This window comes from Eubalaena glacialis, chromosome 6 (genome assembly GCF_028564815.1).
Source record: "Eubalaena glacialis isolate mEubGla1 chromosome 6, mEubGla1.1.hap2.+ XY, whole genome shotgun sequence".
Classification (NCBI taxonomy): Eukaryota; Metazoa; Chordata; class Mammalia; order Artiodactyla; family Balaenidae; genus Eubalaena; species Eubalaena glacialis.
In genome coordinates, this window is record NC_083721.1 from 47416490 (window position 1) to 47439569 (window position 23080).

At 38.7% G+C, this 23080-nt stretch overlaps 2 protein-coding genes across 3 annotated transcripts in view; one reads left to right on the top strand and one right to left on the bottom strand.

The window, feature by feature from the left end:
* Positions 1-2053, top strand: part of ST3GAL6 (ST3 beta-galactoside alpha-2,3-sialyltransferase 6) — an 89602-nt gene extending 87549 nt beyond the window's left edge. The window contains exon 10 of the mRNA XM_061194055.1: positions 1891-2053. Coding sequence (XP_061050038.1) covers positions 1891-1923 — 33 coding nt within the window. The 3' untranslated portion in view covers positions 1924-2053. The remainder of the gene's footprint in view (positions 1-1890) is intronic.
* Positions 1-23080, bottom strand: part of DCBLD2 (discoidin, CUB and LCCL domain containing 2) — a 99169-nt gene that overhangs the window by 6205 nt on the left and 69884 nt on the right. For both annotated transcript variants that reach the window (XM_061194051.1, XM_061194052.1), the window contains exons 4-14: positions 20661-20712; positions 18292-18364; positions 17838-17971; positions 15797-15837; positions 14696-14911; positions 13788-13912; positions 9271-9421; positions 8377-8463; positions 8105-8230; positions 4312-4405; positions 471-520 (exon numbers count right to left, since the gene is read on the bottom strand). In XM_061194051.1, coding sequence (XP_061050034.1) covers positions 471-520; positions 4312-4405; positions 8105-8230; positions 8377-8463; positions 9271-9421; positions 13788-13912; positions 14696-14911; positions 15797-15837; positions 17838-17971; positions 18292-18364; positions 20661-20712 — 1149 coding nt within the window. The remainder of the gene's footprint in view (positions 1-470; positions 521-4311; positions 4406-8104; positions 8231-8376; positions 8464-9270; positions 9422-13787; positions 13913-14695; positions 14912-15796; positions 15838-17837; positions 17972-18291; positions 18365-20660; positions 20713-23080) is intronic.

A 23080-nucleotide genomic window follows, 5' to 3' on the forward strand; every position in this document is an offset into this window, starting at 1 on the left:
AGAGAGTAGGAATTCGGAAGATGACAACTCATGGCAGAGATAGCAGACTTCACTGACTCGTAAACCGCTGAACTCCACTGCGGTAAATATCCACAGCAGAGTGACACACACATACACACACACTGTGTCACCAGGACTGCAATCCTCTGCTTCTTACCTAGTGTTCACGTACACCACACAGAAAGCTGGTCTCCTCAAGACCGATACATACATGGGACAAACCAGACAAGTGTTCCAAAAGGAAAAGAACAGAGCATGTGTTATGAGAAATTCTTACTTCCCATTTCGTTACTTACAGACTAGAGAGATTTTACAGAAAAGTAAAAATGATCAGAAGAGGAATGCCATTTTTCTAACAGTGCTGGGGAGTTTACGTGGGCCTGAAAGCCATGGGCTTTCCTCTTTCACTGCTGCCAGGTGGAGGGCAGGGGCTTCCCTCTGATGGAAAGAGATATAAAGCCACAAATTACCTGCCCGGTCCCAGTAAGGTAGGTCATAGGTGCCTTCAGCTTTTTTCTTTCTGGAAAAATACAGGAAAAAAAAAAAAAGTTAGCAAATAGAGTGAATTCACTAGTAAGAAAGCTCTGAAACTGCAGGATAAACACCAAAGTTAATAATTAGTCAAGAGTACACATTTCTACTTGCTGATTTCCCTGGGAGACTTCTTTTCACTTGACTTTCGAAGTTGCCACTGCTGAGGCTCATGAATTCTGGACTCTCAATAAATATCAAACAACTATCTCCTGAGACAGTTATCTTGTTACCCAACTATTTTCCACTCAAATGGATAAAGGGATAAAAAAAAAAAAGACTAAGTCTGTAGATAAAAACCCTGAATCAAATCAAAGACCCAACCCTGACACGTGGATTATTATGGGGAAATCATGTTAGGTTTGTTTTGGTTTCAAATACAAATTTCACAAATCAGTCGATTCACAAAGTTCACAGGACACAACAAGAACAACAAAACCCGCATATTTTCTTCTGCATTGTTACTTTTTTTCAACTTACTGCTTTTTTTCTACAGTCCTTTGCCCCTGAGAAGTTTAAAGTGTCACACACCCTTAACTGCATAGATCTGATTCCTCCACCTGCCCAAGATAAGCCAACGCTGTCACTAACAGTGAGGGGACCGAGGGCCACGTGTGCAGCGAAGAAGGTCCTTCCCCAGCCTGCTCCTCAGAATTCTGACACATCCTTCCCCGGAGAAACTTCTGTCCCTCCCCAACATTAAGAATTGCTATCTACCGTGAGCCTTTTAAAAAGAAAAAAATCAAGCACACAAAAGGACATTTTCTGAGGTGCACCTAATTAAAATAATGCTCTGCAAGCTAAAGAGAAAGAAGTTGTTCTAGTGTTGTAAACGAGGAAAAGAGGGTTATGTGACTTGCTGAAGATCACAAACAGGGCTTTCTCAAAGAGTCCAAGCTATGTGCTTTTCCTACTTCGAAACATTCTTCTCTAGTATAAGACTATGTTTTTATTATTGATACTAAAAGCTCCCTCATTTTAAAGTCTGGCTGTATTTAAAATATAATACTTCATTATTTCAAAGTAAGGTATAGCGTAAAATTTGTGGACGAGATGGTAGGTGCTGAAGCTGTCCAAGGGTTGTACTATAAAGGATTTCATATTCTTGATCTCCAGTGACAAAGCTGCAGGTGATTTATTCATTACATGTAAAGTACTTAGAACAGTGCCCGGCATGGGTTAGGGATTCAGTAACTTGCAGCTGTTTTTATTATTACTTTTCTCCTGGCTATTTTCCATAAGCCCCTTAATGGCACTTCCTCTTTACTCCTTATCACAAAGCCAGTGGTCAGCAATTTCATCCACTACGTTCGTAGAAGTAACCTCAATTCTGCAGCTCAGACCTTTTGTCCTCAACAGGCTCGTGTTCCATCTTGCCTCTTGGGAGTCTGAATGTCCAGAGTCCTTTAAACGCCATCCCAAACTGATCTCAGGACTTGCCTCCTGCCTCTCAACAGCTCCACTCCCCTGTCCTCACCCCCACGCCCTGGGGCTTTAACCGCAGAGGGTTAGACTTGAACTGCCGATTGATCAGAACTGCAGCGGCTAACAGCACGGGCTCTGAAGCCTGGACCAAATCTCTACCCTGCCATGTGCTGATCAGGTGACCTCGGACAAGTTACCTGTGCTCTCTCAGTCTCACTTTCCTCTTCTATAAAATGGGATTTATAACAACACCTGCTTCACAGGTTGTTTTAAGGATTAAATGAGTTAAAACACGCACGGCATTTAGAAAAACATGTAAAACCAGCATTTCATTTTATTTTCTATGAAACTTTGCCGTTGCTGCTGTTCTCACCACTACTACTGTTGCTGTCCGGTTCCCTGAAAGCATCGTGAACTTTCCTTCCTGGACACTCCCAGAGCCCTGTTCCCTCCTCCCCCGCCTCGTGCCCTCGTGCTAAGTTGTCAGTTCTGCACAGACGGCCCCCCAACACCAGAAATCCGGGACCCACGCCTCCTCCAGCTTCCTTCCACCCGTGGAACACACTGTGGTTGGTACGGTTATGATGTGGTTTCTTTTGTGTTATGATGCCTACTCATCTTGGGTGAAACTTAGAGGATTTAAGCTATTTAAGACATGTTACGTAGTTCAAAATGGAGTCCCAGTGGCCAACACGAACTTGCCTATGAGTTGTTTTGAAACGTCCACTGTAGGATTGCCAGTGTCCTCGAATGATAAACTGAGAATATTACTTTAGATAAGAAGTTTGATGGCCCATGTACGGCACGGGAACAGACAGCAACTGAAGGAGTCCAGACTCCTCCCCTGGGGTAACAGTTACTACTTAAGAGGAGACCATTGAACCGAGTGACCTGAAGGACCTTGGCTGGAGGCCCGCATGCTGCTGAGAGCTGTTCCAGATGGATGCCGCCTGAGGCCCTGCTGGAGCCGGGGTGATTTCCCACCCTCACTTGTCATGTGCTGCTGTTGGTGCCGGGATGCCTCCTTCAAGGCTTCTCTTGGAGTGGTTTGTTTACACCCTCCTCCCCTGCCCCCTCCCCCCTACTTTGCCTAACCTGTGTTGTGTGCTAATTATGTGTAGTAAACCGAGTGACTCGTGAATTGAATATTGGCTACTGTTTTATCTCCAATCCCGTGATTCCTACCTGCCCTTACTGCTGGGCCCTGCAACAAACAGGTTCCATGGTGGAAGGTTTTCTGCAAAGTATCCTCTCCCATCCATAGACTCTGGGGTTCACCACTGGACTCCCAGCACATGGCTCAATACTTGGCAGGGAGTAGGAGCTCAAATATTTGTTGGATGGCTAGACAAATGAAGTCCCTCCAAACCTGTCAGTCACCAAATCTGTCCTCCTACTCTGTTACCTCTACTCACGACATCTCTACCGGTCAAGTGCACAAGCCAGAAACTTGAGAGGACCTTGGATCCTCCTCCTTCCTTAGCAAGTAGCCAGTCAAGCCCCGCACTGACGCCTCTGGGAAACCTCTCCCCCTCCACGTCTCTCCCTTTCCTAGAATTGCTGTGTCATGTTCCTGTGTGGCCTTAATAGTTTCCTAACTCATCTCTCTGCCTCTTCTAGTCTCTCTCTCCTCTTCAATCCACCCTCCTGCCACCATTTTCCTACAATCGTCTGATAATATCACCTGTCCGCTGAACACTGCTCAATGATCTCCCCATCTACAGAAAGTCCTTCCTGGTCCAGGCCCTGGCTGCATTTCTATGGGTCTCCTAGAGCTCCCGCATGCCAAGCCCCTGTGGGATGCCTCACTATTCTGCCTACATTCCACAACTCTGTGCCTTCCCGCAAGCCATCCCATCAATCTGGGCCATTCTCTCTTCCTCTATCTAGCCAAATCTAATCCCTCCTTTAAGGCAAACCATGCCAAATCTGAGGACTACTCTTTTCTGAAAAAAAGGTTTCAGGTAAGTCTCATGGTTCTTACGTCTGTGTTCCCCAGCACTTCATATACAACTCATCATGCCAAAGTACAGTGGTCAACCCTGCTAAACAATCTGTAGATAATAACTGTGTCTCATTCTTTCAGTAAGTGTTACTAAGTGTCTATTATATCTTACTAATGTGTGTAACCCATTGTATAATACAAAATTTGATATAATAAAGGTACTCAGTAACTGATTATGGAATTGAACTTACTCATTTTTTACAGGAATAAAGGAGAAATGTATATATTTTTATTCTAATGACTATCTTAACTCTCCCTCTCAAAAAAGTTCATCTTCTATATTTAGCTTCTATTTCACATTTGGAAACATCCCCTCTAGGACCAGTCAGGCGAACTAGTTTTGTACGAACCTGTTTCTCCAATGCCAAGCACACACTAGTATGAGAATGAGAGTGGTAAGGACCATGACCAGCACAGGGACAAGGACGGCGGCCAAGGCTACATCTGAAAAACAAACGCAAACAAACAAAACACACATTAATACCAAAGGCAGAAATCATTAAGGAGAAGAGTACAGATTAACCATATCACCATTCAAAGCTTTTCTATCTCAAAAAAATACCATAAACATAATTTATGCAATGAGAGTGGGCGCGAGTGGCAATTGCAGAGGCCTTCATGGATACATGGAAGTGCGTCACATTATTTGCTCCACCTTTGCATGTTTTTAAATCACCAAGACAAATTAAAAGACAAATGATAAACTGGGAAAACGTATTTTCTGCATATGTGATAAAAGGTTAATATAGTTAATCTATTACAGAATTTACAAGTAAAAAATAAACAACAGAAAAATCAGCAGAGATGAAAGAGCAACGCATTAAGAGCACAAGTGACCATTAAGCATGTTCACCTCACTAGTAATCAGAAAGATGCTATTTTTGCTTATCAAATTGGCAAATATTTAAAAGAACAACTAATTGTTGAAGAGGGTATCAGGAAACAGGGATTTTGATGGGACTATAAATTGAAACTACCTTTCTGATTGGCATTTTGGGGCAATATCTATAAAAACCTATTACTTGGCAATTCTCTATGTAGAATTTATTCTTAGGGAAAAATTAAGATGGCATTCAAAGATGTATCTTTAAATATGTTTGCTTCTGTATCTGCAGAAGATTGTAAAACTGGAAGTAATCCAAATGCCCAACAATGAAAGGGAATAAGTAAATCATGGTCTCCTCCTTATAATAAAATATTATCCTTATAATATAATATTATAATAAAATACTATCCTTATAATATAATATTATAATAAAATATTATCCAGCAATTGGAAGTGATGGCAAAATATTTATAGATGCAGGAAGATAATAATATAGTATTAAGAATAGAAACCAAATGTGTGTACGAACAAGGCAGAAACCAACACAATGCTGGAGCCTGCAGGGACTTGGAGATCACTTAATCCCCTTATCTCACTCCATAGATAAAGAATCCTGGGCAGAAATGGTCTGCTTAAGGTCAGTTGGGACACTAGTTTCTTCCTCCACCTCTCAACCTCCTTCTGGCCATGAGGGTGATAACAGCAACAACTGCTGCTATTTACTGGGCGCTAAGCACCAGACCTGCATCTTATTTACTCCTTATAATCACACCAAAGAGAGAAAGAAGCTGAAGATACAGGGAGGGAGAGGATAATCAATAACACCAGGCTTCTGAGAAGATGTATGGATGGGAACTAGGTGACTATGCAGGCTCCACAAAAAGGAAGTGCCCTTCGAATGGCTTCTACTTTGGGAAGCTGAAGATGTAACTGAGAGTGATTGAGGATCTCTGGGTCAAGGGTTTGAAAAATACAGAGAGTGTTTCAAATAGCTACTGTTGAGAACAGACCAAAGAGCTAACCAGGGAAACAGAAAGACCACCAGCTGCTAGTGAGGGCCCCACTGAGGGAGGATATGGACATTACAGTGGCACAAATCTGACCATGACGTGATTTTCACCAGCATCACTCTCAGCCTGGATGTAAAAATGGAGAAAGGAGAAGTGAATAAAACAGAAATCATGACTCAGGATAGAAAGGATTAAGAAATTAGAAAAGCAAATGTGCTTTATCCCTAAAATTTGTGAAACTGTAGAGAGAATAATCAGGTTCAGATGGATACAGTCTGACTTAATCATAGGCATTAAAATATATGCTTAGGTTCAAAAAACAATAAGAAGTCTACATACTACTGTTCCAAAGAAAAGGAGACAGGAGGTCTTCAACCAAAAAGACCTAGATGTTGTTACTTTAAAGATTACAGGGATCCTAGTTCTGGAAGAAAATGCTTTAAGAACACTTTTAGTCCTAAGATTTTAAAATTCTATAATCAGATTTTAAGATGAACAACACTTTTAAATGGCTGTTTTTCCATCCGGGTATGTGGTCTGGGATTCCACCCAAACGCATGCTTTCTGTAAACTGCTAAGAAGCTCTTTGTGGGATGCTGAAATTTCTTGTCTCTGTCAACCCTTGCTTCTCTCTAGACTGGACAAAATAAATGTTGCCCCTGCCATTTCAAAGAGTTGCCACCACCACGTCCTCAGCCACTACCCACACCCCATGACTGTGCGCCCTGAGGGGAATTCAGGATGGAGAAAAACAGAATACTGGCTCTAAACAGTTAAGATACGTATCAATGAATAATTTCAATGAGCTCAGACTCTTGTATCTTCCCACACATAGAAAAGCACTAAAATCATTAACTTGAGATGTCTGGTTTTTGTGATTAGCAGTAATTTTTTGATGTTTGACTACATTTTTTCCAGCATAAACCCCTATAAATCCTGGCTCCTCCCTCTTTGGAACAGTTTCTCAGAACTATCTGAGAGGCTGTATCCCAGGTTACTGTCCTCAGTAAGAACCTGAATAAAACATAATTCTCAACTTATAGGTTGTGAGGTTTTTTTTTTTTTTTTCAGTCAATACTAGCTTTTCCTGCAGCACGAGAAAGAAATTGGTCTCTTTGGGAATACTTCAGAAGATAGGAAGGAAACTGACATGTAGGAAGTTGTAGAAAGTTATCTGAATCCAGGCAAATTTTCAGAAAATGAGAATGATTAAGTTCTATGTGGCACAAGTTACTCTGAATGAACTACTTTCTCTTCTCTGCACTGTCCTGAAAATTAGTGTGCTTTTTATCTGTCAACACTGAAATTAATTCCTCCATGGCACTGATGCTTTTTGTTCCTGAATTCAACAGAAATTTTGTTTTCAAACTAGTAAAATTTAAAAACTACTATGTTTTGGGCTTCCCTGGTGGCGCAGTGGTTGAGAATCTGCCTGCCAATGCAGGGGACACGGGTTCGAGCCCTGGTCTGGGAAGATCCCACATGCCGCGGAGCAACTGAGCCCGTGAGCCACAACTACTGAGCCTACGCGTCTGGAGCCTGTGCTCCGCAACAAGAGAGGCCGCAATAGTGAGAGGCCCGTGCACCATGATGAAGAGTGGCCCCCACTTGCCACAACTAGAGAAAGCCCTCGCACAGAAATGAAGACCTAACACAGCCATAAATAAATAAATAAATAAAAAAAACCAAAAAAACACAAAACTACTATGTTTTATATATGTTAACACCTTATATGCTAATAATTAAAAGCAAAGTTTGAAAGTAAATTGAAAAACACTATTTATAATCTGAAAAAGTAACTGTAAACATTTAAAAAACAGAGGCCAAATTTTTAAAATAAATGTTAACAGAGTATCTTTTTTTAAAAGGAAGTATTTATTTTCACCAAAACTTTTATTTTTCTTCTTCCCTTTTTCCTACCAAGTTCCCTATCCAGCAAATTAATATATAATCAGAAAAAAAGTTTATTTCCTGCTATGGTTTTAGTTATTTCTAGAAAAATTATCTTCCTAAGCCTGAGACTCCACATATTTAGCCATAGAGGGAAAAAAATCATAAGAGGAAGCCTAGAATACAGCAGCCATCTCTAAATATTTAAAGAACCATTTTACATGGCACCAGATAATAGAACTTAGGGCAATGCAGCCAGTATTTTCTATAAGGTATGGAATCAAATTTTTTGCTGTACTTAAAAAACAGAGGGAAAAAACCCTGAGCATTTAAAAGCTGGAAATGTTTCTGAAAACTTAAGTTAAAAACAAAAAAACTCACTACTATGAACAGGTATTAATTTTTGGGTTTGCATACCTTTGGTTACATTTGGAGTTATGGTGGTATTTTTGATTTCAGGAGTGGCAGTTGTTTGCTCTGTGTGTGCAGGAAATTCATTGCTACTTCGAGGTTGTAGTGGTTGAGTAAATTTGGGGGCACGACCTTGAAAAAAGTTTTAAAAACTTTTTATTCTTTAATCTATACCAGCTTGATTAAAATAGTTACTTTATAATGCTTTTAATATGTTTATGGAAAATTATACCACAAATCCAGGGAACATCAAATTCTCACATTTAAAGTAGGCATACCTTTGGCTATTTTTGGAGGGGCTGTAGTGTTTTTGAGGTCACTGCTGCTCCGAGGAGGTGGAGGCTGAGTAAGTTTTGGAGGACGACCTTGAAAAATGGTTTAGAAAAGTTTATACATTTTGCTTATAAAAATCATAGTTAAATATAGTAATTTTAAATGTCGTTAACACTTCCCAGAGTACTTAATTCTGCACAGTAATTTTAAATCTCAGAGAAATACGTCAGAAGGATAAATATACTCTGCATGAAATGCACAAATGTATTGGGATTTCTGAGTTTTTAAATAATTAAATTGTCCAAAAAGAATCTTCTTAGGAAGGAGAATAACAGGGAGTCAGATGATGTTGAATGATAAAGCTATAAAAATGTCATCACAATATGATATACTACTCATTCAATTCATTTAATAAATATTTATGGAGGGCCCACTATGTGTCAGGCACTATGGTAGTTTGGGGGGATATAACAGTAAACAAAGTATTAAAATATTATATAATTTTGAAGGAAGTTATTCCCATTTTTAATTTATTCAAAGTAAAAGGCACTTAGGCTAAGGTGACTTGCAATCACCAGTGCTTGTATGATACAAATATTCTACTACATGAGACCTGATTAAAAATTATTAAGGTTGAGACTACATTTGGAAAGCAATCTCATTGCATTATCTCATCAGTGACACCCTCTCTTTCTTCTTCCACTTGTAATTTTGGAAACCAGTTTGATATCTAATATGATATTTAATAGGGATAACTATTTCTTTTTAAAAATCCCTTTAAGAACATACTGTAGAGTATAAACACTTACATTATTATTAATTAATTTCTCAGAGAACAGCACAGTCATTTTTAATTAATCCAGTGAAAACCACATGCCTTAAACATACTGTTGCTTTACCTTTAGGAATAAACTGACATCCAAGCAGTTCCATTTTCATGGCAATTTTCTGCTGCCATTGGGTAGGATTCACTCTAATAAAACGTGCAATAATTGGTGGCAAAAAGTTATTACGCACATCCTGGTGATAATCTTTGTTTCCTTGAAATATCTTTAAAAAACAACAAAAATTGGTACTTTACATCAACAGAGGCCAGGGCTAAACTGCTCCACTGAAACATGTTTTTGGTTTTTGCTCTGGGCCTTAAATGAGCTCTGCAAAATGTGACATTAAGCATTAATTTCTAAGAAAATAAATTAATCATAATTTGGAAAAACTATTAAGAAGCTGCACACTCTTCATAAAAATTTCATAGGAGGAAAATACTGAATATAGAAATGATTTTAAGATGACTTGAACATAACAAAAGTTCTAACTAGGCAATTTGGGAAGAAGGTTTGGATTGCAGTGCACAGTACCTTGTATTAATAAATTAGTAACTCTAGTCCTGTGGAATCACCAACTATTTAAATATATTAATTTTATTTTCAAAGTAAAGCATAATTGAACATTTGAGGTCTTAGAGGAAATGCTGTACTGTGTACTTTTCATAATTTTTCTCTCAATAAATAGACTGAAAGTGAACATACACTAACAAACACATAACAGATAACATAGCCCCGTCTACTGGAGAAACTATATAAACACAGTTCCCATATCATATATTTTCATTTCCTGCTATTTGAACCAGAAAAGTGATGCTGCCCACTGCCTAATTTAATCATCATAACTAAACAGCCACAAATGCATCACATGAATAATCCTTAGGTAAAAATATAATTTCAGGTGACTATTTCATTCCCTCAACTATTTCAAGCAAATAATAATAGTATCTCACACTGGAACAGCTCTTAATTATTTACAAAGCATCTTCATATAATTAACTCAGATGTTCTTCATGACACGCCTACAAAATAGGCAGAACCCAGAACACTGCAGTTTATACAATGTAAGTGGACTACATAGCCAGTCAATTTAGAGCAGTGATTTGAATCTGTGTCTTCTGACTTAACCATAGGGCTCCACTAAGCAAAAAAGAGCCCTCCTCGTTCCTTCAGGCTAAATTACCTAGGCAGTTTCTAAAGACCATTAATAAACAGATACCTGCCTAAAATCCAAGTGCTTTTTTGTCAGTTAATGTGAGAACAAGTAAATGTTTAACTCCTCAATCAAGTTATTTCCAAATATTATAGCTATTTTCTTCCTGGCTGATTCAAATGGCATTCGACTATAAACTTCTAAGATGATTTAATATCCTTCATTTTTAAAGAGGTCTGAAGTTACAATAATCTCTGAACTAGCAAGCTTCCATTATTTCCTCAGATATTACTCTCAAGTAAAATGAAGGCAATTCCTTGCAGTCTATTATATTAGTGGAACAGGAACAATAACTAAACATCATCACCTTAGGACATAAAAACTATCCCTGAAATTTTACTCCATACTGCCATCTCATCTTCATAAAAAACTTAAAGGAAAAAGATTTCATAAAAACTAAGTACAAAGGATTTACATTTAATGTATGAGCATTTATTATGACCCCCCGTGTAAGGTGGAGGTTCACAAGGTGCCACGAGGGTGAAACGGAAACGGAAGTCAAAGTTTTCACCCTCAAGGAACTTACATTTTCTTGGATATTACCAAACACAAAAATGGCATACTATTAAAAAGCAATATATTATGAAAACAACTTGTATATACATTCCCATTTTCTGAAAACAAAACCAAAAGCAGTCTGAATCTTTGTGTGTGTGCTCATGCATGTGTGCGTGCTTAGAAAGGGTATGAAAATGAATACATCAATTACCCCTGAGTTGGGAGTAGATGAGAGAGCAGATGGACAAACATAAGTGAGGCAAAAAAGACTGTTATTTCATATAATTCAATGTAAGGACTTCCACTTCTACCCACGATAGACTAACAGGGACTGGATTTATCCTTCTGCCTTAAAGATCTGAAAAATCAGATAAAATATATGCAACAATGGTTTTCAGAGGCTGGACAACAGGCAGCATAGGGCAATGCTCCCCGAGGGGAGGAAAACAAATGACGTGAGCCCTTCTCTTGCACCAGTAGTGCCTGGAAAGAGCGTGGTGGTCTCACTGAATTGAGGGAGAGCTCAGAGATGGAGAGGCTAAGGCAGCTAGAATTTGCAGGGCAGAGTGTGGGAGAGACAAGAATTACCCAGAGACTTCTAGGGTCTGTTGGGGTTTCCCCTTACACCTTTAACTAAACTATCTGTGGATGGAAAGAAAACCACTAGAAAGGAGCAGGAGAACAATTCTCAGGGCCACACAGGGCTGGGCCAGCTTATGTTGCCAACAGAGAGTGGAGAAACCTCATATACATGGGACATTGGATTGAGTTCTTAGAACAGTATTGTCTCAGTAGTGGGGAAAAATTAGAACTAAAGCTGCTCAGGTGCTGCCTAACAAACCTAAAATGTAAGCTTTGAAAAGATCACATGATATCCAAGGAACCTAACTGCATCCCAGAATAAAGCTCAAAAATATTTAAAGGAGTAATAATAAAAAAAGGAAATCGAACACCAAGCAATATAAAGTTCACAATGTCTGGTAACCAATCAAAAATTACCAGGCATGTAAAATAGGACCCATAATATCTAACAATATATAAAGACCCAGATATGACACGTTAGTATATAGTATTAGTAGACGAGGGCATTAAAAGGGTTATTATATACTCCATATGTTTTAGAGGTAAAGAAAAGCATGAGCATGTTAAGGAGAGACATGGAAGAAATTTTAAAAGCCAAAAACTGAATATCTAGAAGTGAAAAATACAATGTTGGAGATAAAATACACCAGATAGGATTAATAGCAGATCAGACACTGAAGAGGAATAGATTAGTGAACTTAAAGATAAAACAATACAAATTTTCCAAACTGGAACATGGAAAGAAAAAGACTGGAAAAAAATAAACAGAGCATCAGTGAACTGATACATCTTCAAGATTCATAATCTTCATGTAGTTAGAATTGAGGAGGCAACATATTCAAGAAAAAAGGGCCTATAATTTTCCAAATCTGATAGAAAGTATAACCCACAGATCCAAGAAGCTCAAAGAAATCCAAGCAGAAGAAACATGAAGACAACTACACAAAGGCACATCATAATCAAATTGCTTAAAATAAATTCTTGCTGAAAACAATGCAGACTGGAAAGCAATGGACCTGCATATTTAAAGTACTGAAAGAAAAAACTGTCAACCTAGTATTCTACACCCAGTGAAATTATCTTTCAAAAAGGAAGCCAAAAAAAGTTTTTCAGAAATATAATTCAGTGTTGTTAGATGTTTTTATAATATAAGCATGGATAATACTTATAATTTCAAAAAATTAACTATATTCTACAAGTATAACAAATATTGTACAAATAAATATGGATGTGCTAATAGGAAAAAGTAAGTTTGGGGGCATTAGGCAGAAGTAAGTTAGATTTAGAGACAATATTTTTATCTGCTTCAAGGGGTGGAGGCTCACCAAAGATTGAAGTTCATGTGATATCAAGCAGAAGAGAGGAAAGAAGGCCTTGAGTAACAGCTGAAGAGTTTAGATCCATATGAAAGATTAAAGGGAATCCCTGGAGTTTTTTGAACAGAGAGATGAGAAAAGTGGCAAGTGAAAATATATTAGCATATCACGTATATGATAGAGAACTGATAGTATCATAAAACTGAAACAAAACTCACAGGGAGGTTTCATTGAAAAAATGTGCTCATAATTTCAATTCTAGATGAGAGGCATCCACCTTCCTTGGGGACAGGGACCCCTTGTGGTGGGTGGATCAAGGTCCAGGAGCCCGGGTGAAAGTAACAAACCTCTAGTTGAGAGCCACCTCTACCTACTCGCTCTCTACCCCTAAGCATTGTCATTTTTTGCTAACTAAAAAGATAGTTCATTATTACCACAGAAGTTAAGGAAATTCTTCAGGTGGAAAAAAAGTTGTTTTCTACGACAAAAGTTGGTGAGGTGATCTTGACATGACCTTTCTATAATATCCTACAATTTAATGCCCTTCTACCTTTAGCTCTTTTGTCCCCACCCTCGCTGGCCTAGAGTAGAAATCTAGGAACAAGTTAGGCGCTCCATCATTCTGTGGATTGATAAGAAAAGCTTTTTCAGGACAAGAAATTAAAGTTCCTTTTTATTATTTCTTAATGAATTATTTAAACAAGTGAATTAAAATGTACTGGGAAAAAAAAAATCAGTAAAGTACTTACCCTTAACAATCATCAAAAGGGACCTAGAAGCACTGAGAATTTCCTAACCATAGGTAGAAGGGGAAGGCCAATAACTAACACTACCTAAAACAACCAGAAGAGGGCAGAGTAAGACCAAATGATATCTAATTTTTAATCACACACAGGAAGAGCTTCTGTGGCTTTTGGCAAAGGCCACCTACCCCCCATCCCCTTTTTTAATGTTCTTTAAAAATACTCTGGTAATCATTTTACCTTATCCTGCTCCACACCAGGCTCTCTGTACACAGTCCATCTCTGCCCATCGTCACTGTACAGAACTCTGTAGGCTGACACATAGTAATTGTGCTCCACCATGGTGGAGCCCGTGGTTACAATGCCTGGGAATGGAGAGGTCCTTTCGTTAGCGCTCACGGTCTGATCTTTGAAGTTTGTTCATCACTGAAGCATTAACACCTAAAATGTACTGTTGAAACATTTTTGGCTCTGGCGCATTACCATATCTAAGTGCACGGTTTCATCCTAATGGTAACTAAATCCTTGGCTTTGCTCCCTTGTAGAGACAAGAAGAATGATGGGCACACGTAAGGAAAGGACTATTGTATTTTGGCAGCTTGTGTTCACGACACTGCAAAATATAGTTCACCTACTGAGAAAGAATGACTTCCTGGGAATGAACAGATTAAAGAAGATTACTGGTATTATTTTTAGAACCAAAGCAAAATAAGTCTTTAACAAAATTATCTAAACCAATCCTAACCAGTTATTCTGACCATTTGTTAAGTTGCTCTAAATAATTAAATTTATACTTGGCACATGTGGAATATTATTTGTAGCACTTAAAATGGACTCCTTGAACACTAATTTCTCTTAATGACTATAGGAGATGGTTATTTCAGATGTCGCAAGATCCCTTTACTGAAACACGACCTTAAAAGAATCTCTTTACAGTGAAAAGAAACGCTAGTAAGAATCAAATAACAACTCCTCTCCTTTGCCATGCTTTATAAAACCAACTTCGGTCATATTAACACCAGTACACTAAACTTAAAACCATATAATTAAATTTGCAGTGACCTAATTTTCTATGAAATTCTTAGATGTCACCAGGTTTCCAAATGAAATTAGTATTATAAATCATCTAGAAAATTATGTCTCTTAACCTGTGATCTTCTTTTCCTTATTCAGATCTATTTGCAACCACTGATATTCATCAGTGGCAAAAGCAGCCCAAGGAGGTCCAGGTTTTTTCAGCCTGGCCTTTTCGGGTTTCCAGCTGTTCTCTTGCCCTGTGTGGTCCGTCCACTCCAGCACAGATGATGCCGTTATTTGAGCATCGGCAATCACGCCAGATTCCATGCCCAGTGTTCCATAACAACCTGAAACAAAGAAGAAAGTAATTTGGTTTCCAGATATAAACTCAAAAATCTCTAAACACTTGCTCATTGGAAACTCTAATTGTTCCTTTAATTAACATACACTATGCTGACAATATACTGTACTATAGGGTTTCAAAAGTATGCAAATGTTTCTTGGGTCTATGTCTTCGTGTCTCATCAGAGAACGTACAGATGTATTTATTCACAGCAGTAATCACCAGCTTAATGGCAACACATTACCCTCTCCCTGGGATACTCTCCCCAGAGGGCAACTCGGCTCCCTTTCCTCCTCCAGGTGTTTGCTCAGATGTCACATTCTCCATGAGGCCTGCCCCAACCCACATTAAACCTTCGCACCTGTCCCTTCTGAACTGCCTGTCCTCTTTCCTTGCCTTATTTTCTACATCTTTTATAATATTGTAAACAGGACGTTATAAACATTCATTTACTTATCCGCTGTTTATTGTCAATCTCTCACTTCCAGAATGTAAGCTCCAGGAAAGCACAATTTTGTTTATTCTGCTCACTTTTGTTTCACTAGCACCAGAACAGTGCCTGACAAATGAAAAAAGGCACTCAATATTTTCCGTTGATTGAGTTAATTACTTCAGACATATTCAAAATTCCCTTTTTCTAAGGTAACTTCCATGCTTACATGATCATTTCCCTATTAATATAAAACCTCCAGTTTATTCTATTCATTAAATTATTAAGTACCTATTTTACCTCATAGAGTTATTCGTGATAACTAAATAAGAAAGTGCAAAAAAACCCCAAAACCCAAAACCCAACCTAGCAATTGGCAAAGTGCCTGATGTACAGAGTTCAAAAAATACTGGCTGTTATACAAATTATGATAAGTTATAAAGTCCATGAGAGGCTTACCACTTGTCTTAAATGTAAAAAGACTTGTAGATAAGTGTCCCCTGAAAGAGAGAAAGACTTTTTTGGTGACACTCATATAACCACATGATTTCCTCATATTTGTCTTAGCAAAGCTTTCTTTTGTTTTTATTTCACTAAGAACGGTCTATGGCTATATATTAGACAGCATAATCAATTTTCCCTACAAGTATCTAGTGCCTAGTTTCATACATGATTACACAAGTGCATCCATGCAACCTTCAATATGTACTTAATTTGATTTCTTTTTCATGAAATAAATTGATTACTAAAGTGTTTCTGTGGCAATTGCTTTTTGGGAATATATAATGAAAAGTGTAATTCTCATATAAAGAGGCTCAAGCTTCCTGGGGCAAACAGAAGAAAAGCTGGCTACTAATTAAGAGAGACTGCTGTTGTTACAGGAAATCAATGTATCTAAGAAAAAGTTTCAGTGTTACAATGTAGCACTGCATTTGAATTTCAAAGCAACTGGCAGAATAGGTGCTTGGGGAGAGCGGAGGGGTGGGATTATTAGTTATTAGTTCACCATATGGCAGGTCAAAGGGCCCTAAGGAACTTGGAGGGATAAAATCATCAAAATCATCAGTGTATGCTCCTGCCTTTAGCACAACGTTCAAACCATCACAAGTGGATGCAACCTGTCATTTTTTTTAAATATGAGAGAACTCATGAAAAATAATTCTTTCTAAAGGTATAACAGTGGAAAGTAATGAAACGATCTGCATAAAATCATCCAGAAGAAACCAAAGGAAAGAAAGGTAGCTGACTCTAGAGCAGGGATGAGCAAATGACAGCCCATGCATGGCCTGTTTTGTATGGCCAGAAAGCTTAGAACAGTTTTTACATAGTTAAAAAGTTGTAAATAAAACAAAAAAGAATGAGTGACAGACATGTGGCCCATAAAGTCTGAAATATTTGTTAGCTGGCTCTCTACAGAAAAAGTTCGCTGCCTCCTGCTTTATACTGTCCTGAGTACGGTTCACACTCTTGCCTTCTGAATGAAACTGGCCTAGGACCTGAAGAGAAGCTGGCTTCAATTACGCTTATTGTCTGCAGGACCCAGCATGTCTAAGATGCAAGATTTACAAACAGATCACTGGTACTATGTTTCTATTCAATGTTTCAATTTCTCCTGCTTTTTTTTTTTTTAAATAAGTAAACAGAAAGCCTTATTTCTTTTTTTTTTTTTAATTTATTTATTTATTTATTTTTGGCTGTGTTGGGTCTTCGTTTCTGTGCGAGGGCTTTCTCTAGTTGCGGCAAGTGGGGGCCACTCTTCATCGCGGTGTGCGGGCCTCTCACTATCGCGGCCTCTCCCGTTGCGGAGCACAGGCTCCAGACGCGCAGGCTCAGTAGTTGTGGCTCACGGGCCTAGCTGCTCCGCGGCATGTGGGATCTTCCCAGACCAGGGCTCGAACCCGTGTCCCCTGCATTAGCAGGCAGATTCTCAACCACTGCGCCACCAGAGAAGCCCTCTCCTGCTTTTGATGCCTAGTCTATGTTTTGTAATACAGTAGATCATAAATACCATGAAAATACATTCTTAAAATATTCTCTTGGGATGAGAGGGATTCATAATACTATCTCTGATTTAAGTCAAAATTTGATTTATGTTCAAAGTGTTTCAATTATCCTAATCCATCACGGGCCACACAGGCTATAAGGAACAGAGTAGTTAGTTATGCCTTCTGATCTTTAAAATGAAGTAAGAATTTGGCAATATACTTCTAGACTCACTCTGGGCTCTTTCAACACTTAGAAAAGAAGAAAGAAATCACTCTTCCAAATGACTACCAACCTTTCTGACAGAGAACAAGCCAAGATAGCACGACCTTGCCTGCGCTCGTCAATACACTCAGATATCGAGCACACAAAGGTTATTTCATGAACACCATCAACGTTTGTCCTTATCACACAAATGTTATTTCAGGAACACCATCAACAGTGATACTGCTCAGGTCTAACTCATCCCTATCCCACCCCGTGCAACACGCTTATTATAAACAGCATATATACTTACACCACAGACGTTACGTTGTTAGCCAAAGAACTTTCATAGTACGGGATGCCTTTACTAATTACGACACTAATCCGGCCACCCAAAATGTTTGACACTACGCCTGCATGCACACCAGCCATGCACAATGGTGAGGACTTCAGGGAGGAAAGATAAAAGATTAGTTTTAAATTTTCTTTTGACAATTCATAAACAAGACACTTATACTTCTTCCTCTAGAAATTAATTGATCTGGGCAGTTTTCTTAATAAACTTGGGATAGATTATTGATGATACAACACAGAACAGATTTTTAGCAGAAGAAAAAGAACAAAATGTTACATATTACTAAAAAGAAGTAATTCCTAGAAAATAAAAATCAAGATAAAGATATACAATAGATTACACATCTACCTATGAAGGAGTTTAAAAAATGAAGTTTTATCATCACTTTAACATAAGTCTATATCCAACTTACATCTCTATATCCATGAGGGATTGTTCCAGATATCTCAGCAAAAGGAAGCAGACAACCAGCTGGGCAGTACTTGCTGTGAAATAAAAACAAGTTAAAGGGTATATAGTGCTGTACTTTCTGGGGAAAAGGACGAAAAAATGTCACTTACCCAGTTTTCAGTTCAATGTAAATACCATAATCTCACCACTCTGAGAGAACCACCGCTTCTAAAAAGCCCTTAAGATTTTCTTCCACTCATTTACACGTCTTCACATACATATATACAAAAATTATTTCATATTCTACATACTGCTTTATTTTGCTAAATTTTAATAAATGGCAGACATATTTCTACTGTAAGAGCTATTCATAATATTTAATAGCTACATTTGACTTTGTGGATGAACCTCAATTTGTTTCACCAACTCTCTATTGATCAAATTTAAGTTGATTTAAAAAAAATGTTTGGCATTCATTCATTTATTTACTCACTCACTCATCCACCTACCCACTTAACACATTTACCTGAATGTCTATTACATTGTCTGTTAAGTGCTGGGCTGTGCTAGGTACTGGGTTTACAAAGGTCAACCAGGCAAATATGGTGCCATCCTCACCGGGTTTACATTCCCGTGGTGGGAGGATACATTAATTGGATACTTGATTAATTAGATTATGATTAATTAGATTAGATTATGATTATGCTATAAAGAAAAGGCAGTCTATGAAATAACCGGGAGGAATCTAACTTAATAAAAGTAATACAAACATTCAGCAAACTTCCTATATCCCAGGCAACATTCTAAGTACACTTCAAGTCATCCACATAAGAACCCTACATGGTAGGTATTATTATTCTCCTCATTTTACAGATGAGGAAGCTGATGAGCTGTGTGCCCAGGTCACACAGCTGTGTCGTGGCAGATGGGCTCCAGAGTTCGTGTTCATATGCAGGGCTCTGCACTGCCTCGGTCGGTGGACGGGGCTCTGAGGAAGGGAAGCCTCAGCAGAGAACCACCGGCTGTCATCGGAACAGTGCAGGGCTGTGCGCCACAACCAGAAGGAACAGCATGTCCCGGAGGCAGGATGGCCTGTGTGCGTCTGGAACCGAGGACAACCGGCGCAGGTAGAGTGCAGTGAGAAAGGTAAGGTTAGTCTGAGAGAAGCTTGGAACGGGGGACGGGGATCAGATCATGCAGAAGCCAGGGGGGCTATGGTGAGGAGTCTTGGAGTATGTTTCTAAGTAAAAAGAGGAAGTCAACAAAGGATTTTGATGGTCTATACGTATAATCTGATTTTTATTTTTTTAAAAAAGTTATCCTGGCTCCTGGAAAGAAAAGAGACTGTAAGGACCATGAGTGGAGGATAAGACACTGTTAGGTAGTCCAGGCGAGAAAGGACGGCAGCTCGCATGTGGGTGGTGACGACGGAGCTGGAGAGTGGAGGGTCCAAGACAGCTGATCCTCTGGCAGGGCCGTGTGACATACACTGATGCCAGGGTTACCTCTGCTGACCACAACCCCCCACGAGGGCTGAGGAGCCCCCCCCCAGCCCACAGAGAGAGAGCCATTCCTGAAGACAAAATGAAGGTTCTTTGGGGAGCAGTAGCAAGTTGGGGGAGGTGAGTGAGATGGGTCTTCAAAGATGAGAATGAATTTGCTAAACAGAGAAGAATAAAGTGATTCCAGACAAAAGTTCTGAGAGCTCAGAGCAGTATAAATAATCCAGAGACGTTTCAACATGAGTACGTTAACGTGAGACTAGAAAAATGGCCCAAAGACTACTTGTGAAGGACCATGAAAACCAGGCTAAGGAATAGGGATGGCATTTTGTCATAATAAGTAGCTCCTGAAGATTTCAAAGCAGGGCAGTGATTGAATACAGATTTTAGGAAATAACTTGGCAGAATGTGAATGGCAGAAAAAAGCCAGCAAAGGTTAGAAAAGGGAAACCAATTCCAAGTTAATCCTAGTCCAAGCAAGAGACAAGGGCGTAAAGCAGGGAAACGGTAGTTTTAATAAAAATGCCACCTGGGTAAGAACAGTGAGGAATTCTCTAACAGCCTAAACCATCCTGTTACTTCTTTTTGAGCAAAGATAAATGGCTCTTCTACCTCTATTAGGAGTTTTGCCAGATTTTGAAGAGTGACTAGTCCTACTTTTAAAGTATATCCAAATTATACTTCCATTGTGGAGAAGATTCAAATGCTAAAAGTTAAGGCAAAATTTAAACATGGCAACTCAGTGGTTTTACATAAGCTCTGGTTTATTGATGTCTCAGAACAATGATTACGAGTCACACCATGTACATTAATCTTAAGTACATAAGATGAGAATGAAGTAGATGAAGAGTGACATTTAAGGAAAAAAAAGTCACAAATATGGTCATACCTGAACTCAGGTTCCAAAAAACTGGATGCAGTGTCTAAACAAGTAATTAGATCTAGAAAAACAAAAATAAAAAACAGATTCAATAATAATAGGTTTATTCTTGCTGAAACACCAACTGTTTCCAAACCCAAACCATATTGTTCTAAATTTCAAAATCTTAACAGCTATCAAGGTAGTACTTTAACTTTTTATAAGGTTTTGGTAATCACAATTTCTTTGATTTTAAGTATCTGGACTTCTGGGGCTATGTCTGCCCAATATTGAATACACCACATCGCCTCACAGAATCACATATCATACACATGGACGGTACACAGATAAATATAATTTATAGCCCTGAAGTAGCTTCTATAAAATATATTGATAGCTTCTGAAACAAATATTTCTTGTTACTACATGGCTAAAAATGATCCTTTGTTGGTTATGCATGAGGAAAACAATAACAAATGAAAGGTGAGTTAATTCTGTGGCTCTAAATAACTGCAACTCAAAATCTGGTCCACGAGTAGGACCAGCAGCGGCAGCATCTTCTGGGAAGTTACTAGAAATTCAAAAGTTTGAACACCATCTAGACCTACAGCATCTCTTGGCAGTGGGGCCCAAAAAGCTATTTTAACAAGTCCTCCAGGTAATTCTAAAGCACACTCTGCATAAGACAGAACTTTAAAGTTTTAACATTTCCTATCTCAAAATCAAATCTGTGTAAGAGCTAACCTTGTCTAATTAAGACCTAGGTCACAGGCTTGTGTAAAAGGTGGCTTCTGGTTCAAACATTTCAGTGGTTTCCTTCTGCTCTTAGGACAAAGGGCAAAGTCTTCAACACAGCCCACAAGGTCCCACCTCAGTCTGGTTTTGTCCCTGTCTTGGGCTCTTGCCACACTAGCTTTCTTCCTGTTCCTCTGTGCTCTCGGCCAGGAAGGCGCTTCCACTATCCCTTCACATGGCTCACTCCTCTCTAGATCTCAGCTTAACTGTCGCATCCTCTCAGAAGCTGTTCCTGATCTTCCCAAGTCAAACTGTGCTAGCACACAGTAGGCACTTAGGGTTTTTTGGTTTAACGAATGGATGACTATTATATGTTCTCATAGTACCATGTGTCACGTAAGAGTGATCTGTTGCAATCATTTTAGTGTTAATAAGCAACATCATTTTATAATGCCTAGCCCATGGGTAGTGACTGCGGCTGTCAGTCTTCACCTTTGTATCACCAGCAGCAATCACAGCATATGGCATAACAGGAGGCTTTCTATCAACATTTATTGAATAAATGGATGAATAAAAGTTTCTGATTGTTAGCATGTTTGGCTAAGTCCAATCATGGACTAACCTGTAGGGGGAAAACCTGGAAGAAGGTCCTAAGCCAATCACAAAGGTGAGTGATTTCACCTATAAATGCTAGCCAAACACTGTGCCAAGGGTTCCCAATACACTGACAGAGATAACACCTCGCATTCTTCCTAGCACACTGAAGGTGTACAAATATTTGTTAAATCAATGGCAAGCACAGAATAATTGATTATTCTATTTTACAATTCTGAAGAAAAATTATGTGTTTATTATCCAACTGATATGTGTCTTGAAAGAACTAGAGCATAATAACTGTTAAACTAATAGGAAAGTGGTATTTTGAGAGAGATTACATGGATGAATATCTACATAGTACAGGTACTCGAATGATGATTAAGTTAAATCTGTATTTTAGGAGTTTAAGAGGATACATGCCTGGTTAGAGGTTCACTATCACCTGGTTAACTGACTAGGAAAAGCAGACAAACTGAATTACCTGTATTCTATAGATATTCCTGGCAATCTTTACACAGCATCAATAAGAATTGATTTTCCACTTTCCTGTTCCACCAAAAGAGTTTCCAACTTCTAAGATTAGAAACTGAACTTCTAAGATTGATAGCCTGGGATGAAAAGGTACCTGTGTGGTCCAACATGGCGTTCAAGCCATAAGAAGACTGCCAGCTGGCCCTATTACCTTCAGGCTACATGCCAGAATCCTAGTCAACTATGGATATACTTGATTAGAAGAGGGCTTTATTATAATAAAGCCCATGCAGTGCTGAAACTCCAGATTTTGCACAAATGTATGCAACTCACTTGACCTTGCTCTCAAATTCCATGGGGGCTCAAAACAGCTCCCTAAGAGGAAAATATGAATTCAAAATGGAAAGCTATAAGGACAGCCAAGAAGACAAAAGACAAAGAAAGAAAGTCACGATTAGAGATTTTGACCTTTACAACTCTATGAAGGCAAAGAAAACATCAATTAAGCAGGGAATTGAGAAACTTTAAAATGTGTCTTTCTAGAAAGCTTTTCACAAGTAAACAGCCTTCCAGAAAATCACTATTACTATAAGGCGCCCAGTTAATAAGAACACAGCCTAGGCAAGATGAATGCAACTCAAAGGGAA